We start from the raw sequence: 16,779 nt of genomic DNA, 5'->3' as shown, positions 1-16,779 counted from the left end.
CACACACACACACACACACACACACACGAGTCTCACACACTCATACTCATACACTCACACACACTTGCCCCCCACCACCAAAAAATAATAAATTAATGTAATAAAAAATGTAAAACACACTAAATATAAAGTGTTTTACACGGAGCTTCAAATGATGTCAGTGCCAGTCACAAAGGTGTTGTACTGTTAAGATGCCTAAGTTCTCTTTAAAAGGATCACACCGTTGTGTTACTGTTAAATGTTGTAGATGGAGATTTTAAGAGTAAATAATCAAGTATCTTAATTTTGGACTTTGGTCATGCTTCAGGATGGCATATTTATAAATTATATGAACAAGAATTTCCAGTCAGTGGCTTATTTATCCAGTTTTAGGACGGTGCCTTCTTTTAGGGTTTTGTTAAAAGACTGAGTTGAAAAAAGGTGCAGTGAAACCTCAGCTGTGAAAGGAAATAAATACAAGGAAGGTAATGCTGTGCATTGCAAAGACTTAAACAGTATTTTTTTTTTCTTATGTGGAAAAGTTGCCAAAGAAATCTCTAGTACCACCAAAGAGTAAATATGAAGAAAACCAGAAAACTTTCCAAATGAATTAATCTGCTTTCTATAGAGTTAATACATGCCAACTAGAGTATTTCCTTGATAGTCAGAATGTGCCGCACAGTGGGCTCCTGAGTATCACTGAGTGTTGATATGCAAATGAGATGGCTGAGTGGATTGGAGCTGTTATGTAGTGAAGAATATTCTGATTATGAGCACTTCCAAATTTATGAAGGATTTAATGAAAGATAACAGAATTAATGTGATTATCTTAATTTTCAAAGGGAAAAAAAAAACCCTGTTTATATACTGATTATGGAGTTACTCGAACTTTCTTAGAAACTTCTGGCTACAAATGCCAACAATTTAATGTTAGCTGTGTAAAAAGGAGTATTTAAGCCCGGCGTGGTGGCGCACGCCTTTAGTCCCAGCACTCGGGAGGCAGAGGCAGGTGGATCACTGTGAGTTCGAGGCCAGCCTGGTCTACAAAGTGAGTCCAAGACAGCCAAGGCTACACACATAGAGACCCCCCCCCCCCCAAAAAAAGGAGTATTTAATTTACTTTCCCAGATACCTCGAAAGGCCATGTCAGGGTGCAGCCACAGTTCAGCAGAACTGCTTCTCTCTCTGTCTTCTTTCAGCTGTGTCCTCTCCGCAGTCTGTGTGATGCAGACATGGACGCCAGGTTTATTTATTTGTGTATTTTGGCCACACTGCTCAGACCACCTCTGTAGAGACAGACTGCGCGTTGTCCATTCTACACTGAGTGGTAGTGTTGGACGGCTCAGGTTGAGTTGTGGGTCTGTGTAAGAGCACAGCACAGCAGTTGCTGGTCAGGATGACGGATGGGGCTGGGGAAAGAGGAGCTGGGCAGACAGGCCTGTTGCTGACTTAGCACTCTGTGATTTCTGTCATTTCCAGCTGTCACTTGTCTTTCACACGCATACTCTAAGAGGTCTCATTATAACTTACTTGTGCTGCATAGTACAGTGTCCAGTGAGCTGCTGAGTGGCATTTGTTATGAATTACCTAGAACCAGAATTGGTAAACCTTTTTGTTTAATGCCACATAGTTAAAATATTTTTAAAATTTCAGGCTGTACAGTTACCCTAGCAGTTTCTGGACTGTTGCTGCTGTATAAAAAGCAGCTGTAAACAATAGGCATGCTGTGTTCCTGTAACAGCTGATTATAATTTCAGGTAAGAGGCCATACCTTACCAACCTCTCACTTAGAAGAAGATGCTAGAAATTCCATTTCAACATACTGAAAGCTCTTAATCTCTCATATCTTAGCTTAGAACTGTATTCATGGGGCATGGGTTAGATGAAGAATGTATGTGTGTACTCAGGTCTGAAGAGAGTGTTGACACAACAAACATGCTTTCATACAGAATTCTTTACTATTGGGGTTTGTGTTACATTTGGTTTTTAAAAGTTCTAAGAGGTTCTTATAAGCACCCCACCGCCACCGTTTCATCTTCCACTCTTGAGTACCCGTTTTGATGTGTGGGCAAACTTAGTACAGGAAGATGAAGGGCACTGAATCTGACAGTGTAGGAGGCTACGCCACGTTAATGTTACTCAGTGGGACACACAGCGGTGACAATTGCTAACTGACACAAACGTGAGCTAAGCATTATTCTTAACATCTTACACGTTTATTTAATTTCACTACTTTCAGTGTCTTTTTCAAATGAGATCGTTGATATATATGGAACTCAGACTTGCTATAAAATGGCAGAGCTATGTGTAAACCCAGGTTGCCCCTGTTTTATATCAAACTTTAGTGTGATAGAAAAGATAGGTACAAAGTTGTTATTCAGCAGACGCTGGACAGTTGTGGTGCGAATGTCTTCATCTATGTTGTTTTTAATCTTCTACAAGTTTTATTTTAGGTTTAGTTTAAGTTATATTCTACAAAATTGGCCAGGAAGTACGGTGAATTCCCATAATTCCTTTTCCCCACTTTATAATTTTCCCCATTATTAGCATACAGCAACAGAGAGGTATGTTTGACAGTATTTCTGCTTATATTTATGTGTCACTGGCACGGAAAAATACATATTTTATATTTAAGGCTCACTCTGGGGTTGTATAGCCTATGGATTTTAACAGGTCTGTGTTTACCATAATAGAAGACTCCATAACATTTCATTTTTACTTACTGTGGAGTAAAAGTCACATACATTTAGTAGAAACCACACTTCACGTTTTGTCCTCGGGTAACAACATACAGATACTCTGTTGTGGTGCTGTTTGTAGTCATGAGCCCAGTCAGTCACGCAGTCACTATGGCAAAACAGCTCATGTGCTGTAAAAGCCCAGACCCTAGGAGGATATGGCAAGTGGGTATTGGAAGTTTGAGGCCAGCCTGAGTTATGTATGTGTCCCAAGCCAGCTTGGGTTCCGTAAGATCCTGTCTCTGTTCTTTTTTTTTTTTCCTTTTGTTTTGTTTTTCTTTGTTTTTTGAGACAGGGTTTCTCTGTATAACAGCTCTGGCTGTCCTGGAATTCCCTCTGTAGACCAGGTTGGCCTCGAACGCATGGAGATCCACCTGCCTCTGCCTCCCAAGTGCTGGGATTAAAGGCCTGTGCCACCACTGTCCAGCCCTGTCTGTTCTTAAAATTGTGGAAGACTATTCAGCGCTTAAAGAAAAATGCAGTCACAGTATTTGCAGGACAATTCATAGACTTAAAACTTACAATACTAAGCGAGATCTGTGTTTTGCAGTGAATGGTGCCTTTTGCTTTGGCCAAGTAGTAGTAGTACATGTCTAGTTGTCACCACTAGGCCATGGGCTTTCTTTGATTGCTGCAGACGGCATAGTTGTACATCTGCAGCCTGTCAGAACCATGCTTTTCTTAAGGCTGAGCCTCTTCTAGCCTGTAAATTGTTTCCCTATGTATTTCAAGGTGAGTACACTGCACATAGATGCCTTGTAAATATTAATTTTCTGTTTTGTTTTTTAGTTGGAGATTTTGTTTGTCCATGTACCTTCTCTGAAATTGTAAATATCACTCTTCTGTGTTTTGTGGGTATAGTTATGACTTATGTATGTATAATTTTAAATACTGATTTATTTGGAACATTTGAATACCATAGTATAGATATACAAGATCTTGTTTATTTATAAAGCAACTAGATTTCAAAAGTTCCAATTACTTAAATTTTTTTGTGTATATGGGAGGCAAAAATCTCATTTAGTTCGGGCTGGCTTTGAATTTGTGAAATAATCATGGATGATCTTGAACCTTTGATTCTTCTGCCTTAAAGTGCTGAGATGACAGGTGCTCAGTACCCAGGATGTGTTGGGGATTGAACCCAGGCTTCAGTGCATAAGGCAAGCACTCTGCCAGTTGAGCTGCATTCCCAGTCCTGTGTGTAACTGATTTAGTCTAGTCCAAGGAAAGGAGCACCCGTGGGAGGAGAATGTGACTAAATATGAACTTAAACATTTTTATTGAATAACATGTGAATTTTCAAAAGATGAAAATTTTAAGCCATGGAACTTTTTGGCTTTTCGAGACAGGATTTCTCTGGGTAGCCTTTGCTGTCCCAGACTCACTTTGTAGACCAGGCTGGCCTCGAACTCACAGCGATCTGCCTGCCTCTGCCTCCCGAGTGCTGGGATTAAAGGCGTGGGCCACCACTGCACAGCTAAGCCACAGAACTTTTTAAGCCTTAAGAATTAATGATCCGGGTAGTGTTTTTCTAACCCTGTATAGTTAATGCTATGGTGCAGTAGCTACCAGTGGCATGAGGTTGGTTGAATAAGTAGATAAAATAAAAATTTAGATGTCAGTCACAAAACTGAAATCTTGAGTGTGTGTTAGTTTTATGTGGCTAGCAACTATTGCTCCTGACAGCACAAAATTTAGGGCTGTGTCTTCATATTGCACAAATTCAGCTGGACAACATTTTCCTATGCATGTCTGCGTCTTTCACAGACATCTATTGGGGCTGGAGAGATTGCTTAGTTGGTAAAAGCTGTGTGTGCAAGGATGAAGACCTGACTGAGATTGATTCCCTAGCACCCGTGGGTGCTAAAAGTGGGGCTCAGCAGCAGGCAAGTGTAATAGTGGAGCGGGGGAAGCAGGAACAAGTTGATTCCCAGAGCTTGCTAGCCAGCCAGTGTAGCCAGTAGTGAGCGCCAGGCTCAGAGAGAGTAATGTGGTTAAGAGTGTTCACTGCTTTTCCAGAAGACCAGAGTTTTCAGCTCCCACCGTCTACATTGGGTGGTTCACAACTGCATGTAACTTTAGTTCTGGGGCATTTAGTGCCCTCTTTTGGCCTCTGAGGATGCCATACATAAAAATAATAAATTTTTTAAAAAGAAAAAGAAAAACAAGATGGAGAGCAATTGAGGCAGACACCCCATGCCAACTTTTGTTCTCCAAACCCATACGTACGTCTGCATGCATACCCACGCATGCACACATGTGTTCATATATACACAGGTGAGCATTACATGAATGGAATCATTTAGTATAAGCCATACAGGATTGATTTGATTTTTTTTCCCACTCAGCATAATTCCTTGGAGATTTGTCAGCCATTTGTGGTAGTTCAATCCCTTTTGTTACTGATTGCTGGTCCCTAGTATGAAACCACCATTTTATACATGCATTGTAAATGTACCTGACTTGTTTTCAGTATTTAGTTATTATAACGAAGGTGGCTTTAAATATTGTATACAGATACTTATGTAAACATAAGCCTTTAATTCTCTGGGGAAATGCTCATGAATGCAGTTAGTGGGTCACATGGCAGTTGCATATTAATATTTTTAAGAAATCAAGGTTTTGGCTGGGCATAGTGGCACATACCTTTAATCCCAGCACTCAGGAGGCAGAGGTGGGTGTATCTCTGTGAGAAGCCAGCCTGGTCTGCAAAAAGTCCAGGACAGCCAAGGCTACACAGAGAAACTGTCTTGGGAGGAGAGGGGGAAGAAAGAAAAGAAATCAAGCTGTTTCCAGAGTGGCTGTGCTTGTTATTTTACGTCAGCTGAGCATGAATGATGTAATTCCCACATACTCACTGGTATTTGATGATGCTGTATTACTTCATTGTTCTCCCTTCTTTCCAGTCTGATTTTTTTGTTTGTTTGTTTGTTTTTTGGGACAGGATTTCTCTGTGTATCCTTGGCTGTCCTGGACTTGCTTTGTAGACCAGGCTGGCCTCAAACTCACATCAATCTGCCTGCCTCTGCCTCCCAAATGCTGGGATTAAAGGTGTGTGCCACCACTGCCCAGTTTCCAATCTGATTTTAAGATTACTTTTTTTATAATTTGAGTTTCGAAAGTTGGGTTGATTTTTTTATTTTTTTAAATCTTAGTTTTTGCCTATAGATGCCCATTTATTAACAAAAACCCTTTCCTTGAATTGTTTAAAAATTGTTAAGCAAATATATGGGCTTTAATTTCTGGTGTTTTTTGTTTTGTTTTGTTGTTGTTCTGTTTCTCTGGTTTCTATGTGTCTAAAACCAAGTCAGTCCTGTGCAAATGTGTGGAGAGCCACAGATAGCAGCGCCCCTGCTGCTTCCCCGGTGCAATGCGCCCCTTATGCGCATGCGCAATACGCCCTTGAGTGAGCCCCTTATGCACATGCGCAATGCGCCTTTGAGCGAGCCCCTTATGCACATGCCTGAAGGCATAGCGTGAGGTGGCGTGATTCGAACGCACCAACCAAGAGCGACAACGTGGCAGTCTCTGATAGGACCAGGCACACTATAAATGTTCTGTGGGAGCTTTTCCCGGGGTCACTCTGGTAGTCAAAGTTCCTGAATAAACTGCTGCAAGAAGAGTTCCCGGTGTTGGTGTCTTTCCTGCTGGTCGGGGGCGGCATCGACACAAATGTTGATAACTTCTTTTTTTTTTTTTTCCGAGACAGGGTTTCTCTGTGTAGCCTTGGCCATCCTGGACTCACTTTGTAGACCAGGCTGGCCTTGAACTCACAGCGATCCGCCTGCCTAATGTTGATAACTCTTGCTGTGTAATAGTTCTGAAAATTGACTTTCAGAAAATAATAAGTATCTTCCCATGTAAATTTAGAGTAACCTTGTCTGTAGCTACAAAGAATCTTGTGGGATTTTGATAGAAATTTGCAATAAACTTGTATATAAATTTGGGGAGAATGGACATCTTTATGATGAATATGTTTGTTTATCCAGATTTTTATTTCTTCCATTAGCATTTAACAGAAAATGTTGCATGTGTCTGGCAACACTGACTTGTGTCCCTCATTCACTGGCATTTCTGTTCACTTGTGCATCATTAATTCTTGGCTTTACCACACTGTTTCTGTTAGTGACAAAAAAATTTCCCAAATTTGAAACCAAACCAAACACTATTTTTTTCCTTAGGTCTCTTTTCTGTTCTGACTTTTGCTCTTATTTTTAACAAAAGTCCTTAGAAGAGTTGTAGGTGTTCTTTGTCTATAACTTCCGCCCAGCCTTTCTTAAACCATCTTCAGTCAGGCACGTGCCCTCACCTTGTCAGAATAATCTGACATCAGTGTTGCTAAAACCAGGGTCAGATTGCTGTCCCCACTCTTCCTGCAGCTTTGATGGAGTTGGTGTTTGCTTGATAAGCTTTCTTCATTTTTTTGCAGGGAAATAGGAACCAAAAGTGTTTGGTGTTTCTCAGTTCTCCCCAAATGATAAATCTAAGAATAGTGAAAGGAAAACATTTTTATTGCTTTAAAAATTTTTATTTTTGTTTGTTTGTTTTTTGTTTTTTCGAGACAGGGTTTCTTTGTGTAGCCTTGACTGTCCTGGACTTGCTTTGTAGATCAGCTGGGCTCGAACTCACAGCGGTCCGCCTGCCTCTGTCTCCAGAGCGCTGGGATTAGAGGTGTGCGCCACCACCACCCGGCTCTTAAAATTTTATTTTTAATTTATTCAGTTTACATCCCGATTGTAACCCCCTCCCCTGTCTCCTCCCAAGTGTTGTTAATGAAGAGTATAAATTAATACACTACTACTTTGGAATACAATTTAATGATGAATTTTAAGAAACTGAATCATTTTATCTGTAAGTAGGTGCTTACCTAAATTGACAAAATCTCATCAGCACAGTATCAAAATGAATAAGCAGCTGTGTCTAGTATGGCAGTATTTCTGTGTGATTTATTGATGCAGTGAAATAGCATTTACTGTTGACTAAGGACAAAGATAGTGCTTGCTTCTGGATGTGAGACATAACCCTATCTGATACCCTTGTATAGAATAGGGTATTTGTACAACTTTGCCTGTTCTCTCAGCTTTCTTTCTGGAGCACAATGCTAAGAATGGGAGCTGACAAGGGTTCCTGCATTTCAAAGAGAGAGGTTGAGCCTGCTGGAAATATGATAAACTATGATAAAGTTATCATATCATAATCATACAAATTCAAATAAAAAATATAAAGATATCATAAAATATGATAAAGCTACGATAAACCCCACAACTCTTTATCACTTTTAGCTTGTCCAACTTAGAGAGTTTAATGTGAGAAGATTCTTTGAAGAATTTAAAAGGATTCTCTCTCAAGAGACCTAATAGGCTTCTTGCTAAAATTGGGCTTGCAACCTGACAAAGACAAGAGTCCAGGTCAAGAAAGGGACTCACACTGAGAGCCCACCAGCATGTGGGAAGTGAAAGCTGAAGACTTCCAAGTTTGAAACAGGCTGGGCGGCTTAGTGAGACATTGCCCCAGCATCCACAAGAGCCCGACTAAAGTTTGTGCAAGGAGAGGGACTCTTACCAATCCTGCATAGTAGGTATCAGCACTCAGCATGCCCCTGTTGAGAAAAGAAGTATTTGAATATCTCCATAGGTATTAATAACTGAGAAAACTACAGACAGTGCCACGTCTGCAGCTTGGACTCCCAGAACCAGTAGCTGTTTCCTCTCAAGGAAAGTCTTTGCAGAGATGACTAAGGATCTAAGATGGGGAGCTGTTCTTGCCTTTAGTAAGCAAGAACAATGGTTTTGGGTTTCTGGTCCAGAAGCCTAGATAGTAAATTTGTGTTGCCTCAAGCCACTAGGTTTGTTCGAGTAGAAGAAAACAAACTAACATAATTCCTTCACACAATGCCTAATGATGTGTTTGCATAGTAACAGGAGCTTGGGGCTAGTGTAGCTAGCTGAGTGTCTGTGGGAAACTAAAGTGGTACTTGAATTGTGACTTGAAAAGGTTCGCCTATGCCTGAGCACATCTTCTACGTTGGATGACTTTCATGAGCTAGTTTTTAAAGTACACAGCTTGCAAATGTATAGGACGGTTTGAGGAGAATGGTAGGTAGATACTAAGTTACAAAAAGGAAGCTGGGACAGGTTCATGGGAGATTTTGTATGATTGGTGAAATAGTCTCGTTTTCTTAATAAATCTGGTCATAAAAAATTGAAGAGAATAATAGGGACAGTAGTATGTAGTGTTGTCACAAGGGGCACGCAGAGAAAGGAGCCAGTACAGCTTTATTTAGAGAAAATAATTCGTGACGTTTTGGGATCAAGAGTCAAGGTTGAATGAGTTTTCTAGCTAGAACGTTTTGTTTGTTTGTTTTGTGTTTTGACACAGGGGTTCTCTGTGTAGCCCTGGCTGTCCTGGAGCTCACTTTGTAGACTAGTCTGGCTTTATACTCAGAGATCCACTTGCCTCTGCCTCCCAAGTGCTGGGAGGCACCAACTGGCTGCTAGGACATTTTAATAGATAGAAATAAATCCTTTTAGCAAACAAGAAAGGCTAGGAACGTAGCTCCGCGATATTTGCTCAACACAAGTGGGGTGCCATTAGTCCTTGCCCTGCAGGACAGGAAGGAAAACTAGACTGTGAAGGTGCCTTCTCACTAGCTGGAGGGATTAGCTGCTAGTTCCTTCTTAAGCCTTGCTGATTGAGTGCTGCGGGATATTGAATTAGTGACGGCTTTGTTTATTTTCAAAGATTTGAGTTTTACATTCTCCTAAGAAATTACTTAATGCTTCTTAGGACCTTTCACCCTATTTCTGCACCACTCAGGTTATTTATGTTGTGTGTATGTAACTCTTACATTTGAAAAGGAACGACAACTTAAAATGTTTAAAGGGCATTTTCTCAGCATCATTTTGTGTCTGACCCAGTGTTTTGGGACTGATTGGAAATGTTTTGAGGACTTGAGTTTAGGATGCTGGTAAGTGCTGCTGGTCCAGAGGGAGGAAAGGAGATGTCCAAGATTAATTTCAGTCCAACAGGGAAATGTATTATAAGGATGCTCTTCAGAATCTTGAGTTAAAAGATAAAACTGATAATCACTCTCAAGTGAAAAGCCAAAAACGTAGTTGTCACTCAAAAAGGAGTAAGAAATAATTTATTTTAGATCCAAGCACGAGTGACTGTAGCTGGGAAATACAGATTTAGGTTACCCCAAGTACCCAGGTGTTCATGAGGTTGTAACAGACCTCATGAGTTGTTACAGGAATAGAGCAAGGAGAATCATAAATGAAGACACTGTTTCAGTACACTGTGGGTTCAGCAGGGCCATCTTCCCCTTAGGCCTCAGATACTGTCTAATGTCACTGATGGAAAGAAACCAGGATTCTGCTAGTACATTCCAGAAAGATTTACCTAATGTTGAAAGGTGTTAGTGCTGTAAGGAGCCATTGAGAGAGCTAAGCTAAGATAATTTGTCTCAGGACATACAGCAATCCAGTTCCACACAATCATTGATTAGAATTAGTCTTGTAAAATGTTTGATGTAGATGATTTAATAATTTTTGCTAATGCAATGGGCATAAAAATGAGAAAATAATACCACCTGTTTTTTGTTTTTGTTTTTTGTTTTTTTGGTACCAAGAACACTCTGGTTTGTTTTTGTTTTTTTGAGACAGGGTTTCTTGGTGTAGCCTTGGCTGTCCTGGACTTACTTTGTAGACCAGGTTGGCCTCGAACTCACAGCGATCCACCTGCCTCTGCCTCCTGAGTGCTGGGACTAAAGGCGTGTGCCACCATGCCCGGCACCAATTTTTTTTTTTTAAAAGGAAATTAGATTGTACTTTACACTATTCAAAGAGATAGTTTAAAATAATTTATTTAGGGCCACATATAAGAAATCTGTGAATATAAATTAGCAAAACAATATAGTAGTCACAGTCATCTCTAAAATGAAGATGATTTTTAGAGCTCTGTCTGTATAGTACTTCCCAAAATATATGGCTCTTACGATTATATTAGAATAGATAGGTTTCTGCTGAAGTCTCAGCCCTGAAGCATTAGTGGCTTCATGTTATCAGTTCCTGCTACACATATATTATGGGGCAAGTAATGGCTACTTTTGGACCCAGAATCACCATTTTTACTCTTTAAAAGGATCGCTAGTCTCTGTGACACAGAGAAAGTAAGAGTGAGGAACCATATTTTCTGGCGTATAAGATGACCCCCAACTTTAACTTTAACTTTTCCAGTTAAAAAATAGAGATTGGAATATACTTGCTGTATAAGACTGCCCCTCTTTCAGGGCACACCTGTGCTGCAGACTTGGCCTGCAAAATCTATATTTTAACTTGAAAAGTTAAAGTTGGGGGTTGTCTTATATGCCGGAAAATACGTTATATATTTGTTGTTCACATTCAGTCAAAAATAAAAACCCGTAACGTACACATACTATTTCCAAATGGCTGGGGTTGGACAGTCTTCCTATGTGCCTGAGAAGTGGGAATGTTTGATAAATAGCATTAATGACTACACTTACATTTAAGTATAAGTCAGAGAAGCCCAAGGAAAAGATTAATGCATGTGACTACTAATGTCAGTGATACATTAGAGCCACAAATCAGCAGTTCAAGAAATGAAACAGATGTCTTTAAGAAAATGGGTAATATCTAGTCTTGTATACACAAATTAATTAAGACAAGTCAGATGAATCTCAGGATTCCAGTAAAGTTCTTATACAAAGTATGTGAACAGGAACCACCTCCCCCATACAGCAGGGAAATACTTTATTTTAAATTATTTATTTATTTATTTATTTTGTAGACAGTCTCTATGTAGTGTTGGCTGTCCTAGAACTGGCTTTGTTGACAGATTGGCTTAGACTCACAGAGAAGATCCACCTGTCTCTGCCTCAAAGTGCTGAGACGAAAAACATGTGCCATTATCTCATCATAAATATTATCTTGGGGGCTGGAGAGATGGCTCAGAGGTTAAGAGCATTGACCATTCTTCCAAAGGTCATGAGTTCAATTCCCAGCAACCACATATTGGCTCGCAACCATCTATAACAAGATCTGTATCCATAATAAATAAATAAATCTTTAAAAAATATAAATGAAAGTTATTTTAAATAGGGGAGGTTTTAAGAATAATGCCCAGTGTAATGGGAAAATAGTTAGTAATGTTGATTTGTTGATGGGATTACAAATACAGTCCTTTAGCTAGAAATACTTATGCCCTCTTGATGAAATGAAGAAGTGTTAACTGAGTTAAAGTTTTTGTTTTGTTTTGTTTTTTTTGAGACAGGGTTTCTCTGTGTAGCCTTGGCTGTCCTGGACTCACTTTGTACACCAGGCTGGTCTAGAATTTACAGCGATCCACCTGCCTCTGCCTGCTGAGTGCTGGGATTAAAGGTGTGTGCCACCATTCCCAGCTAAAGTTTTGGTTTTTTGGGTTTTGTTTTTGTTTTGTTTGTTTTTTTTGAGACAGGGTTTCTCTGTATAACAGCTCTGGCTGTCCTGGAACTCCCTCTGTAGTCCAGGCTGGCCTTGAACCTGCGGAGATCCACCTGCCTCTGTCTCCCAAGTGCTGGGATTAAAGGCATGAGCCACCACCACCTGGCTTGTTTGCTTTTTTAAGACATGGCCTCTCTAATGTGTAACTCTGCTGTCCTGGAACTTGTTATGTAAACTAGGCTGGCTTCATATTCACAGATGTTGCCTTTGTTTCCCTGGCGTTGGGATTAAAGTGTTTTTCAATATGAGAAAAAAAATCCCACCCATGCTTTTATTTCCTTTAAGGGTGCCCGTACAGATGCACACGGTGGCACGTGTCTAATGTGCACTTGGGAGGTTGAGATAGGAAGATTGTGAGTTTGGGGTCAGTCTGGGCTACCTAGTGAGACCCTGTCTTAAAAAGAGGGCACTAGTGTCATGCTAGGCTCTGCTGTGCTGTAGACACTTGGCAGATAGTGTTCTTATCCTGTCATATTTTAAAGTCTAGTGGGGAGAATTTAGTGGAGTATGTGGAAAAGGAGCGCAGTGCCGAACATCAAGTTTAGGTTAGCAGGGCTAGCCTGAAGGTTCAGCCATCAGAGAGGCAGTGCTGCAGTGTGTCAGTGTATGGAGCGTCTATAAGACACAGGATAGTTTTATGGGGTACAGGTTTGTGTGGTCTGTTGTTGACTGAAGTGTTAGGGGTTGCATGACTGTATTCAGGCAGATAGACATTCTGCTAGTGGTGTTTATTTACCTAGAAAGGTTTAGGAGAAGCTAGTACCTGAGAGTAGGAGATTTTTGTCTTTTGTTTTGGGACTGGGTCTCCCTATGTAGCTCTGGTTGTGTTCACTATGGAGCTCACTATGTAGACCACTGGCCTTGAACTCGTGGAGATCCACCGGCCTTGGATTAAAGGAGTGTTGTGCCGCCAGGCTTACATGTATTTCTCTAAGAGACCATGTGAGGCCTTCCCTTTGTTAGTGTATTATAGTTTGTCTAGAATAATGGAAATGTTGGCACAAGAGAAAGAGACTTTCAGAAAAACCTGAGATTTCTAAGGTGTGAAAGACAGTTGCTAATTTATCATTAATTTCTAATTTCAGAGCTTTTTAGTTTTGAGATGTGTACATGAGACAGACTTATTTGACCATACTTTTTCTCTAGAATATGGATTTTAAGTAAGCCAAACGTAATTATTTCAATAATGAATTATTTGTCAAGTAGCACAAAAATAAAAATACTAAAATATTTTCTGTAGTTGTTCATTTCTTGCTTATGTGCCTTTTCTCTTTCACAGGAAATCAAACCACAGAGCCATTATAATCATGGATATGGTGAACCTCTTGGGCGGAAAACTCATGTTGATGACTATAGCACATGGGACATAGTCAAGGCTACACAGTAAGGTTTTGTTGTGGCTGTTTTCGTACTTGAATATGAGTTTTCTTCTGAATATGAGTTACATACCCTGCTGCCTTGGGGGAAATGTCAGGCTCTCAGTTAAATTATCGTAGCTCTCATCAGTGGTTTGCTTTAGGTACGTGCAATTTTGTGGAAGCTTATTGTTTTACCTTCAGAATATTGAGTGTGGGGCTGGAGAGACGGCTCAGCGGTTAAGAGCACTGACTGCTCTTCCAAAGGTCCTGAGTTCAAGTCCCAGCAACCACATGGTAGCCCAGAACTATCCCTAATGTGATCTGATGCCCTCTTCTGGCCTACAGGTGCACATTCAGGCAGAGCACTTTATACATAATAATAAATAAATAAATCTTAAAAAAAAAAAAAAAAGGAATATTGAATGTGAACAAATGGAAACCATTTCCAACTTAAAAGGACCTTTGAGTTAAGAACATGGGACTATCCCATCTTCCCTAGCCCTTACCCAGGGATACAAACATAATGTGGCTAATGTTATATATGCATGTATCTTTACTAAGGCGGATAGCCCAAAAATGTTCAAAATGCGGTCTTCAAAATGTCAGATTCTATTAGTCTTTGAGATTGGATAAGGAAATGATGAATCTAATATTTTTTTTTTCTTGTTTTGTTTTGGTTTCTCTGTATATCCTTGGCTGTCCTAGACTCACTGTGTAGACCAGGCTGGCCTCGAACTTACAGAGATCCTCCTACCTCTGCCTGCCGAGTGTTGGGGTTAAAGGTGTGCATCACCACCACCTGGCTGAATCCAATATTATAATTAGAATCCTGTGAAAGGTGAAATACAACAGGTGTTTTATCTGTAGGTAGGAGAAATATGAGCTGAGTCCATTAACATTTAGAATTGTCTGATAGTTAAGTGCATATAGCACTGCTAATAATCATAGTAAACTTGCTTTGATCGTTTTTGTATGTCAAGAAGAAAGCCCATTAGTATATATTAATTGTATAAGATAATAGATTTCGTTATATTTTCATGCATCCATATAATGTGCTTTAACCCTGTATTAGCTCTCTTCTTGTCCTTTTTCTTCCCTCCGGTCGTCTTACTAATGCTGTCCCTTCTTTTTTAAGTCTAAATATTGTGAATGAGAAGAAAAAGGCTTTCTGTTTTATTTTTGAGACAGGGTCTCACTATGTATCCTTGGCTGGCGTGAAAGTCACTATGTAGACCAGGCTTGTCTTAAAACTCAGAGATCTGCATTCCTTTGCCTCCTGAGTACTGGAATTAAAGGTGTGTACCACCACACACTGCCTAAAAGGTCACCTTTCAATGTATCAAAATTTTAGAGCAGTTTCATATGTGGTAAATGAAACTTTATGAACATGTTACTCCAAAACTCTGCCTCTCTAGCATGTTGACTAATTTGAGTTAGAGACTCTTGAAACATTTCAGCTTCCTTTCCTCTGGCGGTGGCCATCAGGTGAGCCAAGATGGGTGCGTACAAATACATCCAGGAGCTATGGAGGAAGAAGCAGCCCGCCGTGGTGCGCTTCCTTCTGAGGGTCCGCTGCTGGCAGTACCGACAGCTCTCCGCGCTGCATAGGGCTCCCGCCCCACTCGGCCCGATAAGGCGCGAAGGCTGGGATACAAGGCCAAGCAAGGTTATGTCATTTACAGGATTCGTGTCTGCCGTGGTGGCCACAAATGCCCAGTTCCTAAGGTTGCAACTTCGGCAAGCCTGTCCACCATGGTGTTAAACAGCTAAAATTTGCGCGAAGCCTTCAGTCTGTCTCTGAGGAGAGAGCTGGACGCCATTGTGCGGCTCTGAGAATCCTGACTTCTTACTGGGTTGGTGACGATTCCACATAGAAATTTTTTGAGGTTATCTTCATTGATCCATTCCATAAAGCTATCAGAAGAAATTCTGACACCCAGTGGATCACCAAACCAGTCCACAAACACAGAGAGATGCGTGGCCTGACATCTGCTGGCCGCAAGAGCCGAGCCACAAGTTCCACCACACTATTGGTGGCTCTCGCCGTGCAGCCTGGAGAAGGCGCAATACTCTTCAGCTCCACCGTTACCGCTAATACACACCCAATAAACAATTTAGGACAGTCAAAAAAATTTTTTTTCAGATGTAGGAAGATCACTTTTGAGTTTTCTCTATTAAATGTCTTTATTGCATATACTTTTTACACTAACATATACTAATTATACATGGTGTGTGTGTGTGTCAGTGTCAGAATGTTTCCTTAGGGTTGTTTAAAGGAGCGTAGGTGTGGGCTCCTGAGTGAGGTGTGGGCACTCACTGGTGGCTTCAGTGCTGAAGAACACCGTTCTCCCTCCCCATCGTCAACTACCTGTAGGCCCCGAGGGAGGCTGATAGGAATTCCTGAACAGCTCCATGACAGGATGCTGATGGGCCAGGTCTTGTAAAAATAGCCACTGTGAACTGGACTCCATGGCCATTTTATGCCTGAAAGATAGCATTCCACCTCATTCTCTGGCTTTTAAGTTATTTCTGATCTCTGCCACAGTGTTCCAGGATCCTTGGACAGGGTAATACAAAGTGTCATTTATGCCTGAATATTCAACAGTTATTTATTTTTATAAATTTATACAAATTAATTTTAATAGTATACAAAAATGTGTTCTGAGCCAAGCGGTGGCCCACACCTTTAATCCCAGCACTTTGGAGGCAGAGAGAGGCAGGTGGATCTCTGTGAGTTCGAGGCCAGCCTGGACTACAGAACGAGTTCCAGGATAGCCAGAACTGTTACATAGAGAAACGCGGTCTCGAAAAACAAACAAACAAACAAAAACCCCAACCAACTAACAACAACAAAACAAAACAAAACAAAAAAAACCAACCCCCCCAAGAAAAACAAAAACAAAATTATGTTTTGGAGCTGGCAAGATGGCTCAGTGGTTCAGGTGCTTGCTGTCAAGTCTGATGGCCTGAGTTCAGTCCATGAGACCCATACCGGGGAAGGACAGACCTGACTCCTCCTGGTCTCCAAAGATGTGCTTGACACACATACATGCACACATGCTAAGTAGATAAGCTCAAAAAGAGGTATGACTGTAGCTTTTTCCATACCCCCTTTGCTTGTTAATTTTACAATAGTCTATGTTTGTCAGTCTCTCTCTCCTTCCCTCCCTCCCTCCCTCCCCCCTTTCTTCATCCCCCTGCCCC

At 40.8% G+C, this 16,779-nt stretch overlaps 1 protein-coding gene and 1 pseudogene across 2 annotated transcripts in view; both read left to right on the top strand.

The window, feature by feature from the left end:
• The window catches only part of ZDHHC17 (zDHHC palmitoyltransferase 17), a 68,897-nt gene that overhangs the window by 11,660 nt on the left and 40,458 nt on the right, over positions 1-16,779 (top strand). Inside the window, exon 2 of the mRNA XM_084797267.1 lies at positions 13,497-13,600. Coding sequence (XP_084653393.1) covers positions 13,497-13,600 — 104 coding nt within the window. The remainder of the gene's footprint in view (positions 1-13,496; positions 13,601-16,779) is intronic.
• LOC311606174 (large ribosomal subunit protein eL15-like) lies at positions 14,884-16,715 on the top strand (annotated as a pseudogene). Its single transcript has one exon. The product of its transcript is annotated as a large ribosomal subunit protein eL15-like (transcript).

Source organism: Acomys minous (genome assembly GCF_964271855.1).
Source record: "Acomys minous genome assembly, chromosome: 9".
Classification (NCBI taxonomy): Eukaryota; Metazoa; Chordata; class Mammalia; order Rodentia; family Muridae; genus Acomys; species Acomys minous.
Note: the sequence above shows the minus strand (reverse complement) of the source record. Positions and strands in the feature narration are given on the sequence as shown.